The sequence below is a fragment of the Chanodichthys erythropterus genome, chromosome 19 (genome assembly GCF_024489055.1).
Source record: "Chanodichthys erythropterus isolate Z2021 chromosome 19, ASM2448905v1, whole genome shotgun sequence".
NCBI lineage: Eukaryota > Metazoa > Chordata > Actinopteri > Cypriniformes > Xenocyprididae > Chanodichthys > Chanodichthys erythropterus.
The window spans coordinates 2,413,437-2,438,406 of record NC_090239.1 but is presented as its reverse complement, the minus strand read 5'-3'; the positions used below and the strand labels follow the sequence as shown (position 1 = coordinate 2,438,406).

General features: G+C 38.9%; 1 protein-coding gene across 1 annotated transcript; it reads right to left on the bottom strand.

Annotated features, from left to right (window-relative positions):
• Positions 1–6,654: 6,654 nt before the first annotated feature.
• LOC137008299 (uncharacterized) lies at positions 6,655–18,614 on the bottom strand. Its single transcript, XM_067370271.1, has 15 exons — positions 18,566–18,614; positions 16,049–16,444; positions 14,744–15,133; positions 14,586–14,657; positions 12,472–12,864; positions 11,932–12,315; positions 11,757–11,849; positions 9,325–9,705; positions 8,833–8,961; positions 8,559–8,740; positions 8,087–8,226; positions 7,477–7,722; positions 7,177–7,339; positions 6,877–6,979; positions 6,655–6,782 (listed from the first exon to the last, which is right to left on the bottom strand). The coding sequence occupies exons 1-15, from the start codon at positions 18,612–18,614 to the stop codon at positions 6,655–6,657; spliced, it is 3,249 nt and encodes a 1,082-aa protein (XP_067226372.1).
• Between the last annotated feature and the right edge of the window lie 6,356 nt (positions 18,615–24,970).

Here is a 24,970-nt window from a genome sequence, read left to right as displayed (position 1 = left end):
TAACGCTGAAGCAGATCCTCGCGCAGGTTTGCCCCGGGGACTGGTTCTGCTCGCTGGACCTGAAAGATGCATACTTTCACATCCAGATAGCCCCCCATCACAGGCGATTCTTGAGATTCGCGTTCGAGGGTGTGGCTTACCAGTATAGGGTCCTTCCATTCTGACTGTCCCTAGCTCCTCGCACTTTTACCAAGTGCATGAACGCGGCGCTTTCCCCACTGAGACAGATGGGAATCCGGGTTCTCAATTACCTCGACGACTGGCTCATTCTAGCCCAGTCACAAGCCGAGCTGGAGCATCACAGATCCGTGTTACTCAGCCACTTGGAGTGCCTGGGTCTCATGGTCAACTTTGCCAAGAGCTCACTGCTCCCCAGCCAGCGTATAACGTTCCTGGGTGCAGTTTTCGACTCAGTCCATATGACGGCTGTAGTCTCTCCAGAGCGCGCTCTGGCCATTCAACAGCTCGCGGCATCGGTCAGGAACAGAGCCTATTTCCCTCTGAAGTTTTTCCAGAGGATGCTAGGGCTGATGGCTTCCGCCTCCCCGGTTCTGCAGCTCGGTCTTCTCCGGATGTGGCCTCTGCAGTACTGGTTGAAGTTCCGGGTCCCTCCTCACGCCTGGCGGCACGGCCGCCTGCGTCTCAGGGTCAATCAGGCCTGTTTGGCAGCTCTGAAACCCTGGATGAACCCTGTATGGTTCAGCCAAGGGGTACCCCTATAGGCGGTGTCCAGAAGGACGGTGCTCTCAACGGATGCGTCCAACACAGGTTGGGGCGCTCTTTGCGAGGGCAGACTGGCCTTCGGCTCGTGGTCTCACAAGGAATGCCATCTGCACATCAACTGCCTCAAGATGTTGGCAATGATTCGAGCCCTTCATGCATTCCAGGCACACCTGACAGGGCGCCACGTCTTAGTCCAGTCGGACAGCATGACAGTGGTGTCATACATAAATCACCAGGGCGGTCTTTCGTCCAGCCGCTTATGCGTCTGGTGAAGCGTCTTCTGGAATGGGCATCACCGAGGTTTCAGTCGCTCAGGGCGACTCACATACCCGGGAGAACAAACTTGGGAGCAGACATGCTATTTCGGAGCAATGTCCCCTCAGACGAGTGGATGCTCCACCCCCAGACGGTTCTCATGATCTGGGAGTTCTTCGGGAAGGCAGAGGTAGACCTCTTCACTTCAGAAGGCAACTCTCACTGCCCAATTTATTTCTCGAAGGAGGAAGATGCGCTGGCCCATGTCTGGCCCAGCACCCTCCTTTACGCTTTTCCCCCGATCGCTCTGATCCCACAGGTCATCAGACGAATCAGGGAAGACAAGCACAGAGTCCTCCTGGTGGCCCCGCTCTGGAGGAGCCAAGTTTGGTCCTCAGAGCTGTTCAGGCTTTCCACAAAAGCTCCGTGGCCGATCCCCCTGAGACGGGACCGCCTCTCTCAGGCGAACAGGACGATTTGGCATCCCCAGCCAGAACTATGGGCTCTGCACCTCTGGTCCCTCGACGGTAGCCTGCTAACCTCCCTGGGGACGTGCTGAATACCATTTCTCAGGCGAGAGCTCCGTCCACGAGACACCTCTATGCCCAGAAATGGTCGGTCTTTGTTGACTGGTGTTCTACACGCAACATAGACCCAGTGGAGTATGACGTATCTCCGATACTGTCTTTTCTCCAGGAGCGTTTGAATCTGTGTTGCACCCCTTCAACGCTCAAAGTTTACGTAGCAGCCATTGCAGCGTTTCACGCTCCTATTGCTGGCCAGTCAGTGGGACGAAACAACCTTGTGGTGCGTTTCTTGCGAGGTTCTAGGCGATTAAAACCTCCTCCTCCTCTCACTGTTCCCACCTGGGACCTCTCTTTGGTCCTCAGAGCTCTTAAAGGGCCTCCCTTTAAGCCACTGCGTTCAGCTGACCTCAGGCCCCTGACGCTCAAAACCGCTCTGCTGCTTGCACTAGCATCGGTTAAGCGAGTTGGTGACTTGCAGGCCCTCTCCGTGAGCCCTGCATGCATTGAGTTCGGGCCCAACGACTCCAAAGTCGTTTTGAAACCTAGGCATGGCTACGTTCCTAAGGTGCTCTCGACTCCATTCAGAGCACAGGTTATTTCCCTCTCAGCGCTTCCTCCCTCAACGGACGAGCAAGAGCTGGAACTACTCTGCCCTGTCAGGGCATTAAGGACCTACGTTGATCGATCACAGCCTTTTCGGCAATCTGATCAGCTCTTTATCTGCTTTGGTGGCCGCACCAAGGGGTCTTCGGTCTCAAAGCAACGTCTTTCGCGTTGGATAGTCGACGCTATTGCTCTTTGTTACTCTTCTATGGGCCTCGACTGCCCCATAGGAGTTAGAGCTCACTCTACTAGAGGAATGGCTTCCTCTTGGGCCTGGTCTAGTGGAGTTTCGATTAAAGACAGGCAGCAAGAATAGTTTTTTTCCCTTTAAGACATGCACAATACAGTACATGTAGCCTACTCTTAAACATGCGCTGTCTTTCTCGAATAAAATACGTTCACTTAAGATATAACCGACTATGTTTACGATACTCGCCAAGACAGGCATGTTGATATAATTTTTGTATGAATTTGGCCGCTGAAGCGCAAGATTTGAAAGAGAACTCAGTATTTGCGCGCTGACTGAAATAAGCGTGTGCGCGCTACGGATGAGCGCACACAAATCTTCTCACAGCGCGTGCATGCTCTATTTCGCGTCTTGTTCTTGAAGGTTTAAATCAGCAAGGCTTAAATGAGTTAGTTTAAACACAGATAGCAACGTGTTCTGTTCAGGTCTCACCTGTATCAACACCCGGGTGATGACGGTGTAAATGAACTGGACATCAGAGCATACGGCACTCAAAGTGAACAGTTTACAAAGAGTGACTGTTTTGTCCACGCTTTTTGATTATCGTTGTTGTAACGTTTTGCGCATCCATCGACTGAAACATACATTATCTGAACTGTCTGTTTTCCACGTTGCTAACAAACCATTAACCAATAGATGCGTCGTCATTCGAGATGGACCGCGGTGCAATGCGTACCGAACCGTAAGTGGAAAACCGAGAACCGTTGCACCCCTACTGTTTATATAGTCAGATCTGTGGTCAGAGCATGAGTTCTGTTTTGATGCTGTGCTGTTTTCTTAGCAATTGTATCTCTGTGGTCTGTAAAGACTGTGGAGTTCTGCCTGATGTCAACATAACTTCCAGCAAATAGTAAAAAACTTCCATGACATGTCCAGAAAAATAAGTTCAATTCAATTCAAATTTGTATAGTGCTTTTCACAATACATATCATTTCAAAGCAGCTATACAGAAAATGTATGTTTGTATATTACAACTTAGACTGATCTGTTATCAGAAATGAGTATGTCCAAGTAATGGCCATATGTCAGTTCTAAGATCAAATCAAAACATCATCTATTAATTTAGGCAGAAACAATGATCTTATTAAAGCAATTACAAGTTGTGATCATAATGATTGCAACTTATAGAAAATTTGGCAGTTGTGTATGTTGATTCAGAGTTGGAGTCATCTGAAGTCCTGAGAGGGGTTGGTGTCATCTCTTCACAGGAGTTGAGTCATCTGTGAGCCCTGATTAGATCTTGTTCTTCCAGAAACTTATGTTTTGGTGTGCCAACACTTGCACTTGTTTTTGTTTTTTTTCCAAGGGTAAGAAAAATTTACCCTATTGTCACTGGGTTGCAGATATGTAAATTAAATGAAATTTAAATGGGACCTATTATGCAAAATTCACTTTTGCATGGTGTTTGGACATAAATGTGTGTTGGCAGTGTGTGTACACTGGATACTTTATTACAGTTCATCTGAGTTTATTACGGGTATAAAGTTTACCAGTTTATTAAGCACCACCCGAAACGCATAAGGTCTTTATATATTAATTTACTGTTAGCTGTAACGAGTGTTTCTGTGTTCTTCGCTATGTTTGTTGGTGATGATAATAAAAGGGAAAAGAGAGATTTTATGGATAATATTTTAATGCACACTTGCACTCAGGGCTGGATTGGGATTAATTTTCAGCCCTGGAGTTTCATGCCTTAGACCAGCCCACTTTAATTCACAACTGACAATATTAAAATAATGTAATTAAAATCTCAGTATATCAGTCTGCAATGGTTTACTGTTCTCTACAGCCTTGTAATTAATTGTATTTTTCAAAAATATCTTCAAAAATTATAGTACAAAAAATGCTAAAATTTGATATAGAGTCATTTTTATTGTTATAATAATGATTTTATAATGTGAACCATTGATTAATTCTCTAGCCATCTAGTGGCTGCAGTTCAAAATTCATGTTATTTTAATTTAATTAAGTATTTGCTTTCCAGTAGATGGCAGCAATTGTCCACTAAACACAGGCACATTTTTCATGTCTATCACTACGAATGAAACTGAGAAATGTAGATCTTTATTAGTCGATTTACCAAAAAAAATTGCTATTTTATATAAATGTATATACTTAATTTATTACAAATTGAGGCAAGTAAATAACACAAAATACCATAAATCCCCCAAAATTGCACAAAGTATTGCGTTTGTTTAAAAAAAGTTACAGTATGTTACAAAATCACATTTTACTGTTTGGTTATGTAAGCTAGTTGGACAGAAAAATGAATATTCTTGACAAATGTGTAATAGCATAGCTAGCAACTAGGCCCTAAATTTTATTATTTGCCCACTATTATTACAATATGAGTAATAGCTGCTTTATCTTTTGCGTGTTTCCCCTCTTCCTTTTTATTTATTTACGTTTCTTAAATCGGCCTCCGGTGGCTTAGACCTTTTACCTTACCATTGATTTAGAACTTGTCCCGCTTCCCTACAGACATCACCTCATCCTTTCGTCTTGTATACTTTTGTGTGAGTTGTCTTTTCCGGGCGCACACTCCGAGTCCCTCCCGACCAGGTTAATTTACTCATAGAGTGACATGATATCATTGACGTAACTTGCAAATGAGCAGTAAAAACCCGACTGCGCATTAGTTTCTTTGTTTTTTTCCTGCACGGGTGCCCCGTGCCGCCCCTGGCAAGATGCCGCCCTGGGCCGTTGCCCATGTCGTCCAGGCCTAAATCCGTCACTAACTGGTTTTAAGGAAAAAGTTAGGCTACTCATCTTAGTATATTTGGCCGCGTCGACAGTTTCTAGAGCATCCATATTTCAACCCAGTGCATACACCGGCCCTCACGGCCAAATAAACAGACCGGCCCACCGGGACTTCTCCCGGTGTTCCCGATTAGCCAATCTGGCCCTGCCTTAGATGGATTTGGCTATATATTCAAGATATTGCAATATCAGGTTGATCATTTTAGTTTGTTAAATACTGGGCATGTTAATTTTTCTTGCACAAACAGAAGATAAAGAAGTTCTTTCTCACTAGTTTTATTATTTTTCCTTTCATACTCTTTCAGTTTTCTTTTCCCTTCTAAAATAATGTGAAATTATCATGCGATTAAAGGCCATTCCTTGTCATTATAATATAATAAACACAGGCCAAAACATTATGACCACCAGTTTAATATGCTGTTGGTCCTCCCACTGGCACATGAGACATTTAAATGTCAGGTTTTAAATAATGTAAGTCAAATCAAAAACAAATATTCTGTTCATGTAATCAGTTTTAAAAGAGAGCGATGTTCACAAGTCACCTCATTATCCTGAGCGTGCAACTATTCAAAGGCAAATTCTGAAACAATCCATGCAAACAGTCATCAGTTCAAAAAAAACACATCAAGTTTAGGCAGATTCTTGCACTTTCAGGGCCGACCCTAATATTTCGGAGGCCCTGAGCAGATTTTCAAAAAGGGGGCCTCCGTTAGCAATCGAGAAAAACTGTAATATGTCTTTTACATTCTCCCTTGTCAAAACAAGAAGAAGTACTGTGTATTTCCTTGTTTGTAGTCAAAACATTTCACAGCTTTTAACCACCAGAATAGATGCCAGATAAGAATCTCGTCACCAATGTGCAGTTGTCAGTGGGTTTTCCCAGTAACCGTTGCAAATGCAGTTGATCAAGATTCTTGTGATGAGATAATCTAACCATTGATAGAGACAAACAGACACTCCTCTGTGAATGAACAGCAGGAAACCTGAACATTATTAGGAGCTGATTGTATCTGTTGGCTCTCAGTGAAGCTCAAACCTCATGTATAAAGGTGTTATAGAGACACACTGATGAAGGATGAAGATTCTCTAATTATTCACTAAACAAACTGCAACATTCTTCAAAGCCTTTAGAATTAAAAGTAAAATAGCAAGAATCTCTCAAGCATATTATCATAGCATCACGATGGAAAATAAGTAAAACAATTACAAACATCTCAGTAAAAAGATGATCATTAATCATTCTTGTACTTTTACTGAAATAAAATGATAATGATTTTTTTTTTTTTTTTTCTCATTTTGGATCATTCAGACCTTTTTCATGCCTTATATAATAAATGCCTGAATAAAATATTACAACATATTTTTTAAAAAAAGCAAGTCTTATTAGTTAGTTTTAACTAATCGTGTTTTCCTTTAGTTAAACATGAATCTGATGGTCTTTGTTGTTGTTGCACAACCCCTCAGGTAATACAGAATTAATGTACTATATACAAACATAAATGATTAAATAATAATTTATTATTCTGTATAAAATATTAGTTATGTTAGTGTTGCATCAGATTCCACATGAATTAAAAGGACACTCATCAGAGGAACAAGAAACACCATCAGAGAACCACACAGACAAGAAGCCTCAGATACCTTCACTTTATCTGGAACCCACTTATCTGTGAACAGAGAATATAATGCAATGCAGTGAAATGTAATGTATTTACATAGAAACCTTTATTTACAAAGGAATAAAATAAATGAAATGTTCACCTGTGTTCCCTTCAGACCACATCAGAGGACCCATGGATATGGAAGCACTGTCATGGAAGTCGAGAGACCTGCGCTCCCTCCGCTGGTGTCCAGAGTCACAGTCCTGATAGAGAAAAGAGCAAAATCAGCTGTGTGAATCCCTGTTAAATATCACTGTAAGCAGCCTTGCATACTGACACTGAAGCATTTGATCAAAATTGTAAAATAGAATTTAACAGTTATTTTCATATATTTAAAGTGATCAATTACATTTTTATCAATAACTCATAAAACATCATTATGAGCGGTTTGTAATCTCACCATTGAGCAGCGATTGCTTGACAGAAGGCAAAGGTGAACAGCACAGTGCAGGTAAAGCTTAGTAGATTTTGCAGTGAAGATAAACATCCCAAAAGAGAAACGGCTGGATGTCGAAACGCCGTTGTGCAGCAGCTTCAGTGTGTCGTGATTTGGATTGGGACACCTGAGAATATAAATAATGCAATGAACAAATCAAATTATTTTCTTTGATTCGATTGTACGAAAATGAAATCCTAAGCTTTTGTGTTGAAACACTGAGAGATAAGTTCCTCAGGCAATCCTAAAAAAGCACTGCTTTACTCTGAAACGATGAGATCCCAGCGGAGGCTGTAATCAGGATCATTCACAGGTGTAGCCCAACACGTGTCCATCACCAGGGCAAACTGGCGGCTGTCGACCCCCTCAACACGAACTTCCACATGCATATCCTGGTCGAGCTCTGCATCCACTGCACCAGTGAAGGGCCTGATAAACTCATCATCCTGATATGGAATCATCCGGACACGATATCTGCCTTCACCAGTGGGAAGAGTCTTGTGCACAATGCTGATGAAAAGGGAAAATTTTGAAAAATTCTGTTATAAGAGAATACAGAATACCATATACACTAAATTACCAAAAGTACTGGGACACCCCTCCAAATCACTCAATTCAGGTGTTACAATCACTTCCATGGCCGCAGGTGTATAAAATCAAGCATCTAGGCATACAGACTGCTTCTACAAACATTTGTGAAAGAATGGGTCACTCTCAGGAGCTCAGTGAATGGTGTGGAGTTGTTTTTCAGGGGTTGGGCTTAAACCCTTAGTTCCAGTGAAAGGAACTCTTAATGCTTCAGCATACCAAGACATTTTGGACAATTTCATGCTCGCAACTTTGCCTGACGTCAGAATTTGTATTTGACTCTCACCTCTCCAGTGGGTTGATTTCCACATTCATGGAAAGTGTTTGTGTTTGAGGATAAACACAGCTGAAAGAAAACTTCAGGATTTTCTCTGACCTCGGTGTCCCCAGAATAAAGTTATCATAGATGAAGTGGGTGCTGTTAGCCTGAGGACAACAAATATAACATTTTGTAATTTAGCCTTATATATGTAAAAATGTCATAGTTTAAGTGAAATAACGGAGGGTGACAATAATGGTGGAGAATGCGGGCAAATGTTCCAGTCTCTTTTGTGGCATGGTGTTGTGTTTCCTTCCCTGCTGAATCTCTCTGAGACTTTGAGAAGTCTTTAGTGAGGTCTGTTTGGGTCCTGCCTTTGGTGGTTACAGACTGATTCTTCAGTGCCCTTACAGACCTCCATACAGACTTCTCAAAGTCTCAGAGAGATTCCCCAGGTGGTTCTATCATACACTACAAATATTTAGATGGTTAAACCTACCACAAGATTTGTACCACACATGTGTTCATCATTATCAAAACGGAATTCCACTCTGCCATTCCGGACCGTTCCTTTGCAGCTGGGATCATTGAGGTGTAAGACATCAGCTGGAAAACCAGCCTCAAAGAGCTGACAGCGAGACACAGACATGGAGCCAGAGCTGCTTTCACAGGATTCTGAGAGAGAGAAAAAAAAGATAATTAATGACTGAAAAACAAAACAAACCAAAAAAAAAAAAAAAAAAACTACAGTATAATAGTTCTGGAATGATACTAACCAAAAGAGTCAGAATGTGGTTGTGGTCTGTGATGGTCCTTTTTACATAAACAGCCGTAAACACCATTTTTCATCCCACATCTTTCATCCTCAGAGCAGCTGAGTTCAGAACAAGGATCTCTCACATCTAAGAGGAAAAATACAGATAGATAAAATACAACACAGATACACTGAGTCATGTTAATGTAGCATCTGAGTTAATGATTAAAAGTAGTACTTCACCAAAAAAAAAAAAAAAAATCATAATTTTCTTTTCTGTACTTCACCTCTGCTCTAGCTTGTTCTAACCTGATATTGTACACTGAATATTATTGGCTGTTACACTGTTACTGTACATTATCAAAGCCATAGATAAATATTCTTAGACTTAATGAATGATTATTTTTCTTGATCTCAAGATAAACTTTTTTTTTAGTGTTCTATTTTTTCTTGCATCTGAAAAAAAGTAATACTAAATAATAATAATAATAGGGCATGTGAATATATTTACCTGCACAGTATGCATAATAGCAGCCATTTGGGCGTACAAACTCATAGACATAATAATCTCCTGGACAGGCTTTGACTTTAATGGGATTGGATTGGAAATAGCAGCAGTTATTGTCCCAGTGACCGCAGACATCTCGAGTGACCACTCCATCCTCAACTGTTGGATGTCCTCCGTTCAGCCACAGTGGAGCATCAGTGCCACAACTATACTCATCAACACATGTGTCTGGCATCTGAACGCTCTGACCCTGAATGAAGAGACGATACCAGCCGTTCCAGCTGACCCCAGCATCACACATTATTTGAGAGGAATTTTGATTGTTGGTGGCTCTCCATGGATCATCCAGGACATAGTAGTTGTAGCAGGGGTCAACAGAGGGAGCTGTTGTTATGGTATCTTTAGAAAAATACATTGACAAATGATGTCACATACTTATTTGTACAGTTGTAGTAGTTGTCATATAAAATTGTAATCTCTAAAGCACTCTTTACTAAAGCTCCCTGTTATTTTTGTTTTAAAATGCCCCTATTATACTTTTTCAAATATTAACTTTCATGCAGTGTATAATATAGCTGTTTGTGAATGTAAAAGGTCTGCAAAGTTTTAAAGATCAAAGTGCACAACAAATAAAGTTGCCTCCTAAAAGAAAGAATCAATTCTGAACTGCCAAAACAAGTTGTCAGCAATTCCAGTCACACTTCCTGTTACATACAAAACAATGTAACAAATTAACATAATACCAGCCTGTGGTCTTCACTGGCAGCCTGTGAACGTCTACTTTACCCTGACCTAAAACACTGTAGCTGAGACTGGAAGAGTTTGGTTTGTGTTGTTCATGTCCCATTTTCAGCGCTGCACATCCACTTTGATTAATTTAAAAAAGGAATCACACTGGAATTGATATGGAAAAACTAAAGTCATTGTTTCTTTTCGTATCACTGTACATCAAGTGCTAAGGAAGAACCAGGGCTGAAAATCAGATATGGTAATGGGTATTTAGTTTCTGACGCACTACAAGCTGTAGACCAATCACAACAGACTGGACTGTCTAACCAATCACAGGAGAGCAGGCTTGCGGAAAGGAGGGGTATAGAGAGACTGAATCTTAAACCACCTTGAAAATAAACCATTTTCAGACTCTTTGAGAAACCAGGTGATGTGCAATATATATTATTAAAAAATTAGTGGTTTTTTTTTTCCTTGAATGCATGAAAACCTATTGTAAGAGACACCACAACCCGATAATATTTCTTGATGCGCGGGTTTAAATTTTGAATGAAAGGCGGATTGCGGTCGGTAACTGAGCTTAAGCTGAGTTCAGACTGCACGATTTTAGCCCCGATTTTGGCTCACCGACAGGTTTCGAGAAATCACCGACAAATGCCCAAAATCACAGGCAAATCGGTGCTCGTTCACGCGAGTGACAATCACGCAGTGTGAATGAGCAAAGACGTGATCCGAGAGAATCGCGATGAAAAGCGTTCTGACTGAAAACTACATCGGCGATGACCGACAGCTAATGAGAAAGCAAGATACAGAGCAGCGGGGAGTTCGGGGAGGAGTTATAGACCACAATATCAGCAATATCAATATCTCCCCAACCATTTCCTCCTCCATATTCTTCTTTTCTTTTATTTGTTTTCGCTGCAAATCAGCGCACAGGCAATTCGTACTGCAAGCTTCTTGCGGGCTACCATTTTTAATAATAAACCCAATCTCACGTGAGAACTCTGGTCTTGCACGCTTGATATCATGTTGTTTCCTTGTCACATCTCGCGTGTGTTTGGTTGTAAAATGTAGTTTGCATGCCAGACAGAGTTGTCGGCGATTCTTCCTATTGTAAAGTCATGCAGTCGTGCGAGATGCATTGACATCCGCGCATCTGTGCTTGAACTTGAAGTGAACAAAACTTTCTGCAGTGGTGGCGTTCATAAACCTGGCAAGATATTTTCTTTGCATTAGAGGTCTGCGCGAATGCACGTTCAAAAAACATTCAACCTTTGTGATCGGATTTTTGGAGGAGAGACGTTCTGAAACGGTCGTCAGTCAGCGTCATTCTGTTCTTGCGTGGATGGTGTTGACAGCATTATAGACAAATAACAAATCTTGAATATATGCAACATTTTATATGTGTTATCCTCAATTACTCTCTTTCTTTAAGGGAAGATTAAACGCGAGATTCTGAAAACGATCTTTATTTTGAATTTTAGGCGGGAGCGGGTTCGTGCGGAATAGAACCATTGCGGGAGGAGGACGAAAAAAAAACAGTCACGCGCAGACCTCTACTTTAAGTAAATTTGGTGCTTTCTTTGAGCCAAATCAGCAGCGAAAGTACTATTTTACCTTTTATCTGTATATATACCTGCTATTAAGTAAGGTTTGCTATGATTTTTTTACACCCTTGTGTAATGGGAGTCAAGACAATACTTTACCAGTGGTTGTGATTGGTGGAGTAATGGATTCTATTGGTGGGATTTTCTCTGTTGTTGTTGTTGATGCTGATGGGATGAACTGACTTGAGGCTTCTGGAATTAGGAAAATTTTATATCAACATCAATAAATTTCAAAATAAATTATTGAAAAGCATATGAGTAAATCCTCTCCTACCTACACAGTAAGCTCCGCAAAATATTGGCTTGACAAACTCATAAACATAGTAATTTCCTGGACAGGCTTTGATTCTTATAGCATGGGAAACATAAGTACAGCAGCCATTCCATGAGGAGAGACAGACCTGACGGGTGACCACTCCATCTTCCAGCTGTGGGTGAGATCCGTTGAGCCACAGTGGGTCACTAGTGCCACACATGCCTTGATTAACACATGATTCTGGCATCTGAGCATTTTGACCATTGTAGAACAGCCTGTACCAGCCATTCCACTCCACATTAGAATCACACATGCCCAAGTTATAATGGTCAGTGGCTCTCCAAGGCTCATCCAGACTGGTATAGTTGTAGCAGGGGTCGACACTTGGAGTGGAGACAGGTACTGTTTATGAAAAAAATAGAAAGAGAGCATTATATAGTAAAGATTAAGTGCATCCAAGTAGAAAGAAAACTTTAAAAGGTCTGCACAGCTAATCATGTGAAAATCTACAGTACAATTCATGATAATCATGTCAAATATAAAGATTAATGAATGTACCTGCACAATATACAGGAGCTGGGATTGAAAGAGGTGGCCTGGTAAATTTGTAGACATAATAATTTCCAGGACAAGCTTTGACCTGGATTGGGTCGGATCTGTAGCGACTGCACTGATCATTACGGGAGCCGAAAATTTGACGAGTAACAACTCCATCTTCTAGCTGAGGATGAGAGTCACCAAGCCACAGAGCAGTATAACCTCCACATGACATGTAAGACACACACCATTCAGGCATCTGAGCACTTGATCCATTAATGAAGAGTCGATACCAGCCATCCCATTCTACACGAGTGTCATCATGTCTATTCACATATCCATTTGTATACCAGTAAATGATTGTGCTTCTCCAGTAGTTGTCTAGTATGCTGTAGTTTTTGCACGGGTCATACTCTGTGTTAGTGAGAGATCAAAATAAGGAACTTTGTGAGGCCTAAATTGATCTATAGTAATAATCATACAGAATTTTAGCCATTTGTACTGTTCATGACACGACTCTGTAGTATGATATGAGATACATAAAATGTACCATTTTAATCTGTAATGCAGAATCACTACAAAAAAACAGCAAATTATGGATATTTTTAATATTTTAATTCATATATATATTAAGTCACATTTATTTATAGTGCTTTACAGCGATAACAGGAAAATTATTCAATGGCACAAACAGAGTTCATGTTGACTGTACAGAAGCTTTAAAAGAAAATAATGTCATTGTTCATCTGAAGTCAGTTCAATGTTGATTCAGTTCCATTGTAAAGATCATCAAGTATTGAATTGGTTCATTTCAACTGTAAGGCTTGATTTTCCTGCTAAACGAAAACGGAGATCAAGCATCCTGCTATAAAGCTTATCTGGAGAGAAGATCTTAAAAGAATAGCATAGGACAACGCCTTGCCCCCACACATCTACAGTATGCAACCCACCCACACACACACACACACACACAAACTCTCCTTCCCCCTGCCTCAAGTCACTGAAAATTTATATTCTATGTATAATGTAACTTGTATATATATAGTTTTTCCCTTTCATGTTTGGTATAATTTTAAATTTTAAATGTCTCTGCGATTGGTATAATGGTCTCAATTTCACAGCAGTCACTTGTATTATGAAGAAGATTGAAAACTAAGGAAAATTCTGTCCTATCTTTGGGTGGTGCCTTTTGTGAAAACCCACTCCTCTCCCCCCAAAACAGGTGTTGGTGTAGTAAATATTTATAACCCCTTTGTTTGGTCTGTATATAAGGTAAACTGCAAAGCAGTCATGTGGGATCATCTGTAGCCAGAGGCTGAAGACATTCACGCATCACTGTGTGTATATATGCATTTCTTTGAGTAATCGATGTTATTGTCTAATTGTAATGTAATTGGCATGATATATTTTTACTTGACAAATAAAATGTTATATTTGATTTACTCTGGATTCTTCTGAAATCATTATGACCGGTAGATTATTGGAGTCCATATTTCCGCAAATCTGCGTTAGGATAGATTAAAACTAAAGGCTCAATGAAAGGAGCAGGTTGCACATCATGGGACCTTTTCATTTTTGTTTATCAACTGGCTTAACAAGTTGCAGTATCGTGACTAATAAAACAAGCATGTGGCAGTTCGACTCAAATGCTTTAGTAAACTCTGCACCCTCTGACTAAGATCAGAACTGGCGAGTTTGTGATCGTGAAAAGCACTAAAATGGCAAAAGTGACTTTTCTAAGTGATATGGCTCCGTACTGAAAGGATAATTGAAAATAAGAGATACCCAGAATAATCAAATATCTAAATTAATACATAACAAATGATTAATTTCTAATTGGAGACACAACCTAAGAATAAGAATCATTTGAAATTGGAGTCAGATCAAACGAGTGAAATTAAGTGAACTTCACAGAGACGCTGAAAAGACATACACGCGTTAACCTTCGCCCAACGCCGTCGGACTCCGTTTTTGGGCCGATGGGGGGTTCCTTACACAACTATAAAGCAGTTCTGCAGAAAACAGCACTGTCATTGTCCAGCTCAGTCAGTTCTCATCCAATACTGTCAGTGCAGTCAAATCAATAATATTTTTGAATATTAGATATTAAATTATATATACTGTATACAACTTACTCAAGGTGATACTGGATCCAGTGATTATATCTGGACTCACAGTGTAAACTGGTTGTGAAATGGTGCTGATATCTAAAAAGAAGAAAGTTCAAAACATAACTGAAATCATTTTAAAAGGTTTTAAAGTCTTTGTTAATAAGTGGGGGAAAGCACAGTACCTGTACAGTATCCGACACATCCAAATGGTGGACTCACAAGTTCATAGACATAGTAATTGCCTGGACAAGCTTTCACTCTGATGGGGTTTGAGTTGTATTCACAGCAGTCTCCCAAATGATAACTACCACAGACCTCCCTGATCACCACTCCATCCTCTATCTGAGGGTGAGGATCAGTGAGCCACAGATTGATGTATGTGTTACAGGTGAATGAACTAATACAGGTCTCTGACATCCGGATGTCCATTCCGTAGTAGAAAAGCCGGTACCAGCCATTCCAGGAGAAAGATTCATCACAAATGTTATTTCCACTTTCATTGTTGGCTCTCCAGGGACGATCCAGAGACTCATAGTTGTAGCAGGGATCACTGCTGATGCTTTGGAAAGCAACTGTCATAGACGAAAGAGAGAAATACTGTAAAATATTGTTAAAAAGCTGTATTTATATGAAAGACCATTTAGTTTTAGCCCTGACTACAGAGACACTGATGGGTAATTTCATTATTTTGAGCAATCACATCCTAACCAGTGGTTTGTAAAGCCCAAAAGAGAGAGGGAAAGATAGAAAAGAAAAATGTGTCATGTATGGATCTGTACATGAAGAGCCCTGCAAAGAACGGGTAACACAATTCACTAAAAGTGAAAAAAAAAATCCTGAGCCTTATTTCCCTCTTGTCAGCTCTGAAGCATCATGTCTCAAAAAACGTTCAAAAATGTAAATGTTTGGGAGAAAGAGAAGAGCAGACATATGGATAGATCTGAAAAAGAACACAAAAGATAGCTCTATTCGGTACAGTTTTCTATGCACACACACCCGAAGCGCAGTGGCGCACGCAGAAAGTCGCCTCTCAGACAGCTTCCAAGTACTGATTTGAGCTGTCTTTCACATATTTTCACGGCTGAATGGACAAATACACACAACATTATGTCAAAATGTCCATTCTGGAGACACTCGGTTATGTCTTAAGAAAACGTAAACAGTTATATTGGATGTGCATCAGTGTATTGGATCCCGGCATTCATTCTTAAAGTGACAGCAGCCTAATAAACTTGCTGCCAACTGTACCCTTTATATTAATCAAACAACAAAAGACAGAGAAAATCAATCACTTCTCTTTAAGGGGCTGTTTACACGATTTGTTTTCTGCTGATGAATGATAAAAACATTGACAACCAATTAGAATCCATGCGGCTTGAATAAGCTTCAGAAATTAAAGCACCAGACAACATTGGAGTGCATGCAAATATAGTTTTCATTATAGTCTAGTTATCGTTCTTTGTGTGAACAAGCCTTTAAAATTTCACCTGCACAGTACATAGGCCCTGGAGATGATATGTTGGGTCGGACAAATTCATAGACATAATAATCTCCTGGACAGGCTTTGACTTGGATGGATGTGGATCTGTAGCTGCCGCAATCACTGTTCCAATATGTTCCCAGGACTTCACGGGTCACCACTCCATTCTCAAGTGTTGGATGAGAACCATTGAGATACAGTCCAGTTTCTCCACCACATCCCACATAACTCACACACCACTCAGACATCTGGGCACTTTCTCCATTCAAATACAGCCGATACCAGCCACTCCATTCAACAAGAGTGTCATCATATCCAGAGGATTGGCTTTGCCGTATATCTCTCCAGGATTCATCAAGAGTGTTATAATCATAGCATGGATCAGAGCTGGAAGTTGCAGGTCCTGAGAGAACAAAGACAAACCAATAACAGACTGTGATGATAAATATGCATTCACTGCACTGCAAAAAGTAATTTTCTTCTTATTCTGGCTGGGTTTTACAGTATATCTGCATTAGAATTGTTATAGTAGCACTTGTTTGTATTTGTACTCTAAAAATACTAAAGTGGCTTTGAATAAATCTTAAAAGTAAATGCTTATTAATAAAGTGAAAATAAGGGATTGTTTTAATAGTTATTGTGTCTTTGCTTAAAAATGTGATTACAGCTGTCACATCTATCTTCTCTCTTTCGATGGTTTTTGAGTTTTTCCTGTTCTTTCTCTGACCAGCAGATGAAGTCTGGTGTTACTGTTCTGCTGTCAGTCATGGATCATTTCTCCTGTTCATCATTCTCAAAAGTACTGTAAGCCTAAGTCGTAGAGTTGGTTGTTGTCCTTTTCTTTTCTGCCTGACATTTGAGTCTGTTTTAAAGGAATGGTTCACCCTAAAATGGAAAATTAAGTCATCATTTACTAGCCCTTGTGTTGTTCTAATGTGTTTCATGGACCACAAAAGGAGAATGTTCATGTCCCGCTTGTGCTCGTCCATATACTGGCAGTGAATAGTGACCAGCATCAAGCTTTTTAAAACAGATGCAAAAGTATCAATGGTCCAATGCATCATGTTCCATATATTCCAAGTGTTCTGGGGGTATACAATAGTGTTTAGTGAAAAACAAACCAGAATTTAATGTATTATTTGACAAAATTCTTGACCTTGGCCATTGGGCTTCTCTGCACGGCTGCACAACATGCGCATTTGCGAGACCTGATTAGCGCCACAATTTACTCCGTCACCCCAAAAAAGCAAAAAAAAAAATGCAAACTATTCCTTTAAGTATCTTGGGTTCTCTTCTAAAACCGTGCGCCTCTTTTAAAACATTTTTTTTTATAAATAGCCTCTATTTCTATGTCTACTGTGAGATATAAGCAATTACAACATGAACATACTGTATAAAGTCACATTTGTGAAAAATAAATATGGAATAAAAAAAAAGAAGTTGCAATTATGAGATGCAACTATGAAAAATAAGGTTGTGTTTGTGAAAAATAAAAATGACCTTATTACTTATTACTCAAGAAAAGGCAGAAGTTGATTTGTTGTCCAAGTAATTATTTTGCTATAATAACTGACTGACATGTGTTTCCTTCATATTGCCGCTGCTGATCTGATGAACTTCTGACAGTAGCAGTGAAAGTCTGTTTTAGTAATCGCCATGTGAGCTGGATCACTCACTGTAGGAATACATTACTGTTTGGCAATAGCAAATTAGTCCTGACGGGTGATCCGCCAACAGCAAATTTAATGTCACGGTTGTTGTTTGAACAGAACTTTAAGAGTATTTAATCAGGCACATTTAAACATTTAAGGCTACCTACAGAATGACCCCCAAAAACGTATACAAGTTCTAAACCGCAAATGTTAAAAAGAGGTGCTCTACCAACAGAAGAGGAGGTGCAATCAAAACATCTAAATTCATATGAACTGAAAAAAGGTGCAACACTCACTCTTACAGCGTTCTTGTCACAGATCCCTTTTCTCCCAAACTCCATTTCCCATGATCCTCCTGTTCTCCACATCTGCACTCACTTCCCTCGTCTTCTCCCCATTCATCACCGATCATCTTCACCTGGACTTAATCATCAGCACTCCCCTTATAACGGACTCACTCCCTTCACTCCCTGTCCATTCTCTGTTGTGTTTACGTGTATGTTTGGTGTTCCCTGCCTTTGTTGATTAAAGTACTCTACATTATTGTGGAAATACGTATCTGCCTCGTCTCAACACTAGCGACGGTAACAGTTCTAACTTTATATATAAAATTAAAATAAAGTTAGAGCGCTGTAAGGGTGAGTGTTGCACCTTTTTTCAGTTCATAAGTTCTAGACAGTAAGTAGGCTCTTTCACTATATGAATTATTCATACTAAATTTCTTTAATTTCTACATTTTTAAAGCAAAGGATGAAAAGAGGAAGAATTAAAGATTAGACGAAGTGAAAGAATGGTTGTATGTGTTGTTTGTCCAATAGTTATTTTTAGATAATTTAGTCATTTTACATGTCAGATTCACCGTAAACACTCACCATTAATCAGCAGCAGTAGAGACACACACCGTGAGATCAGAAACCTCATTGTGACGAACGGCACCTGCACACACACATACAACATACCCACACGTGAAATAGGTTTCTTTTATAATATATATATATATATATATATATATATATATAATTCTTTTTTATTGCACATATTTGTAAAAACAACTCAAATGATAATGTACACAGAGATTTATATCAATTTAGATCCATCAAAAGCCAATGGCATTAAGAGTGATTTGATAAAATGAAGAGAAAATGCAGAGAGGTATCTTTACCTGAAGTCAGAGCAAACAGCTCAATACACTGATGCTGAACTGCAGCTCTCACGATCTTGCCTTTAACAATTGTGTGGATCATTACTGGAACTAGAACCGGTTTTTCATGTTTCATTCGACAAGATATTTGTGTATAAAATTATTGCTACTGCAAAGAGACGAAACATCTAGAAAGGCACTCTTTTTCTGTGGTCAAACACATGATGGGTGGATCCAGTTATAGCGTGTGAGGAGTTGGCATGAGGACAATGCAAAGTAACATCAAAGCAAACATGCATAGTTTACGTAGATTTTGGCCTGACATGGGGAGAACGAGCCACTGCGTCACAGAAAGGTGGCGCTATAGGGTTATCCTCTCCTTCCTTGAATCTACAAAAGCCTTATGAAATCTTGCGGGTGAGAATCCGCCTGCCAATGGTGTTCAAGCTCGCAAAATAAAGGCAGGCACTGCTGTACACCATTACCTCAGAATCTTTGGAAACAACTGTGGCAACAGTGTTAAAGTAGCCTAATTCTGCTGACAGAACATGCGAAAAAGGAAATGTCCAGGTTGGAAAACAGAGGTAAGCATTCTTAAGACACAAACAGCTCACCGGCCAGCCTGCGGGAGGATCTGTTTCAGCACGAGCAGTCATGCTGGGGAGGGTGAATAGTGCTCTCTTCTGAGTCCCAGGAAGAGCATGTTACGCCTCCATACATTCCGGACATGGACAAAAAACACTTATGCTTTTATTTGCTTTTCATTTTGTAACAACAAGAGGAGTAGAAACACAATCATTAAGAAAAAGAAAACAAATATCTCTATTTTTTTATGTATATTTAAAGCATATTCTGCCTACATATACCTGACAGCCGGGTTTGGGATTTCAGAAAACTAGCTCTTAACATAAGGACACCTAAGAATTGGCTGCAGGACGACGTTAGCATGGCTTCTGATGTCACACTTGGTTTTGTGACAGCACATTAATTTGGTTATTTGAGCAAATGCTAAATTGCACCCCGTCTTAATCTTCGTTAACACTTTAATTCGCCAGTCCTCTTTAGACGTTCTAACTTTAAGTAACTTTGCAACTACAGGTCAACTAACTCTCATTAGAGTATTAGTAGACTCAAGGGCGTAGATTTGGTTTCAACTTGGGGGGGTTGAACGTTGGTATGGTTGTATTGTATTGGGGGGTTGTAACTGATGGAGTTACCCCCCCCCCCCATCCCCCCCACAAACTACGCCCGTAAGTAGACTACCTGCTTAATATCTGCTAACACTTTATGTTGACAGTCCTCCAACAGATATACTGACTAACTCTGCAATTAATTTATTCTACTGTAAGGAAGGATTTTACCAAGACTGAAATAAAGAATCATAACCTGCAATAAAACTATAAAACACACTAATCTGAAGAGGGGATCTACAAGAAAGAGAACAAGACAGATTAATAATATTCTAATGAGAGTTATTTGACATGTATTTGCAAAGTTACTTATAGTTAGTAACTTGTACATCTCCAGAATAAGCAGGCAGGTAACATTATCACAGATCTCTCTCTCCCTTGCCAAAAACCTGTTTGCATTTCTGCCTTCAGGCATCACTGTATACTAGAACATCTGAGCATGAAATGAGTTTCTTTCCCCAGGCTATCTCTGCCTTACACAGGAGTGCTTTGTTGTGCCTTTGGAAGTCAGAATCAGAATGCAAAAAGTATATTTTTTATTTTTATAGATTACCGTTGTTGAAGACTCTTTGAAGCTAAACGCAGACGTTTATGTTGCAAGTCACAGACTGGACTGATGAAACTATTACTATTAACTGAACTGAATTTGAAGTAAACAGTCTACATAATATTCACATATGCAGTTCACAGGGGACATTCATAGCAGTTACAGCATTAAATAATATTTATTTACCATTATATATATATATTTGGAAACCTATATTTTCAGTAGGGTATATATATATTATATATACCCTAGTGAAAAAAGTATACTTTATTGTACATTGCATCTTTAAATATATAAAAATTATATTAGTATCATATTTTCACAATACAACTTTTAACACACTTTAAAATAATTGTACTTTAGTATATTTTCTAAAAAACATATTTTAGAAAAATATACTTGAAGTGTAAGTTTAGTTTATTTTTTTAAAGTGTATTTATTTGCACTTTATAAAAATATATTTGAGATATATTTTAACTGTGTGCTGAAAATGATCATTGTAACAATGCAATGAAAGTATATTTAAAAAATACATTATTTAATATCCTGAAGTTGTAATGTATCTAAAGTTAAATTTGAGTATATTCAAAGACTATAGAATAACATAAGATGTGTCACTCGTATTGTTTTGAATGTGAGAAAGTGTAACGCGCAATATGGCGGAATAAGTCCTGCCTTCTAAATAAGAGCCAATCGGTGACTGGTAAAGTCATCGCATCACTTCAAAGAGGTCTGCGCATGCGCATTAGCTTGATCCAGCCTGAAAAATAGTTTTTTTGGGGGGGTTTTTTTGTCATGATTCGAGCGTTTAGAAACTAAATTTATGAGCCGGTTGTTGTTAGATTTCATTGGTGGTTTCAAATATTAAATTTAATCGTAAGGTTGGTGAACAGTTTTGGAGAATTTGATGTTTCCCCATTCAAAGAGATTGCATGATGCCCGGGATGCCCGAGAGGCGTTTCAAAGATGGCCGCAGAGTGAAATGACTTGTCTTAAAGGGACTTTGGTATACTTTTTAAGTTTACTTATTCATCCTTAGAATTCATTATATTACTTGTGCTATTTATTTCAGTATGACTAATGCATTACAAGCCCATTTAATATATGCAGTGTAGCCTACAATTTCCAAATATGTGTAAATGTTTATTAAGTTTATAGAACACATTCACTGTACAGAATAATGAATATTAATATATGAGCATGGAGAAAATGACAACAAACTCCCAAGCACAAGGAAGAAATGCGAAAGAATATTTAAAAGGTTATGCATTCAGAATCATCAGATTTTGTTGCTCACTGCCTTCAGCCAATCAGAGCTGCAGATGTCAGTTTAATGTCAGTATAATTATTTATTTAATAAAACAACGAAAGCGCAATACATCGCTCAATCTTGGGGATTCTGACCAGCTCAATCAAGTGACATGGCAGCGACAACCAGCTGGGAATTTAATGGCCTACGTGATCCTGACAGAACCGGAGAAAAGTCTTGCTATTTAGAGGTGAGTGGTAGTCTACCAGTTAACAAACTTTAATTTATTTTCTTTAACAAACAGAGAGCGATATTTCGGCTTGATATCTCCTTTTTGAGTTTGTGTGTGGTGGTTTATGGCACAAGTTTGTATGCAGCTCCAAAACATTCATATAATTGGTCAAATTGGCCCGTATTCTGTACGATATTAATTCATAAAGTGTTGTATGCTTGAATATGTACCAAAAATATCGGCATGCCATACTGATACAGTTCCCTGCGGTTAATCCTCAATTACTGTTCAAAAATAATATTTTTTCAATGTAGGATTCAGACAGACTATTGTAAATGTGAATGTTGAACATGCTGTCTGACCTTATATCTTATGTATTATATATATATATATATATATATGACCATATATCTTTGGTATATTCTGTTAACAGATGCTGTTCTTCGCGAGTTTCTGCGGTCACTGCCTCTGTGTAAGCGGCCATCAGACACAATGAGAAGCTCATCAGAAAATGGAATTTAATGTATCATTTGTATTTGTGTATAGAGGGTCACCACTGGTCCAATATTTATTTATTTATTTTTTTATTTTTTTTTCTTTAATGAAAAACATGGTAAGTTTTGTTGAATCTATGTTAAGTTTAAATAAAAACTATTGGATTTGTTAATGGAATATGTCTCTTAATTAGTGATGTTACATTAGTAATTGCATTAGTAATATTATTTATTTTAATGGATTCAATGGATTATTTTAATGCATTCAACTTTGGGAAAATGTGTTAAACTGTATTTAAATAGTAGCACAATTATAATACTGTTTTGTGTGAGATTATGTAATTCAAAGTACAGTAGTCAACATTTGAAGTGGATCAAAAAAGTTCAGCAAAGTTGTCCTAAGAAGAAGGTTTTAGAACTTTGATTAAAGGTTTTGATCCACTTCAAATGTTGACTATATTATACAGAGTATAATAACAAAATGTATTGTTATTGACTACAAAGTGTGTCATTTTTAGTATTTGGAATAAGCCAGATGTACTGAGCATACAGTACTATTACCTGTAAAGTAATATATTCATTGTATATTGCTTGTTGTGTGTTCTGAAGACACTCGTATTTAATGTATAATGTACTTAAATCACAAATAAAGTGTACTTATAACACAAAGTGTACTCATTACAGAAATAAAGTATAACACAAATAAAGTGTACTTATAACACAAAGTATACAACACAAATAAAATATACTTATAACACAAATAAAGTATACTTATAACCCAAATTAAGTACACTTTAATATCACTAATCAAGCATGTAATTAGTCCCTACACAGGCATATACTTAAAGTGTACTAAGTATACTTGAAGTTGTTCCAATTTAGCACACAAAAGTACACTAAATATACTTAAAGTTGTATTTTATTACAACTTAATTACAACTAAAATATACTTAGTACAAAATTATTTGTTTCAAAATAGCACACTTTAAGTAAACTAATCATTAACACACTTGAAATATCCTAATAATTAGTCTTGCTGCAAGTATACTTAGCATACTTTTTTTTCCACTAGGGTAACATACCTATAACATTTTACATAGAGAACTTTTAAACATGGCCTATAACATTTTTATTTCACAATTCTGACTTTTTTTCTTGCATTTGCATGTTTATATCTCCTAGTTCGGACCTTAAAACTTGCAGTTGTGAGTTTATATCACAATTCTGAGGGGGAAAAGTCAGAAGAACGAAATATTTTTTTTCCTTCTAAGGCCTCGTCCACACTAAGCCGGAGCTTACCCCAATCCGATCTTTTTTTCCTCGTTCTAAAAAAAATCCCGTCCACACGGCGCCGTATCAAGAAATATCTGCGTCCACACGAAACCAGTGAAACGGCTCAAAATGATGCAGTATACATGCCAGACCATTATGAGGCGCGGTAATTCTGTCACAGAAATGCACTTAAAGCAGCGAAGAAGACTTGGAGCATGCGCACAAACCTTGCGCGCTGAATACAAACAAAAGCGAGCTGTGTCCCAAATCAGGGGCCGCGCACTTCGAAGTGCATGAAAGGGGTGGGGTTTTGTAGTGTACGGTTGCCAGGTTTGTGCAACAAAACCATTCCAAAAGTAGTGTAATCACAGCACAAGTGTAAAGGTATTCCAGTCCCAAACGTGGCAACAATGAGCCGAGCGTTCTTACATGGCTAGCGACTGTGTGACAGACAGCTGACAGTTGACGTTTGTGTGTGCATTTTTAAGGTTTATGACTTTCTATTGGGTTTTGACACGTTCACTGCTGACGACGACAGGACACTGGACCAAAATATGTATGGTTAATGTATGTAATGTATGGCTATGTAATGTTAGTTTTATATCGTTAGCAACTAGTTAACCTTGTTTGTTTTTATGTTAAATGAAATGTTAACTGTCTATATAAACAGCACTACATAAATAAAGGTGACTTGATTGACCAAAACCCCCTCAGTCCCCAGAGGGTTAAAGCTATACAGAATTCTTGGGGGGAAAAAAATTCTTAAATTCAATGAAATCAATGCATGTCTAACCCTAACTGGCTTGTGTCACTCTAAAACGTGACATCCTGTTTGATTAAACTGCAAAAGCATTGACTGCAACATGAGCAAATTCAAATATTTACATGGGTTATAGAACTTAAAGTACACAAAATTTACCTTATTTATTTTGTTAGCTCAAATTGCTAGTTTTTTGGTGAACAATTCATCCATGCCAAGTCAATCCACACACAAAAAAAAATTGTTTGGCTTCGTAATATTTAATCAAAATCTGAAAATGCTCCTTCCCTGTGCAACGGTGCCCCTTCTCCAATGACGTCAGTTTGACATCTTGGGTTGAAATTGCTTAAACCACTCACCTCCAACCGTGCTGAAGTAAACCCTGCCCTCTA

Coding starts and splice junctions, on each gene's coding strand:
- LOC137008299 (XM_067370271.1), bottom strand. CDS start 18,614: ATGAGGTTTCTGATCTCACGGTGTGTGTCTCTACTGCTGCTGATTAAT. Junction 16,445..18,565: donor TCTACTGCTGCTGATTAATG/GTGAGTGTTTAC, acceptor TTGTTCTCTCAG/GACCTGCAACTTCCAGCTCT. Junction 11,850..11,931: donor TTGCGGAGCTTACTGTGTAG/GTAGGAGAGGAT, acceptor TCCTAATTCCAG/AAGCCTCAAGTCAGTTCATC.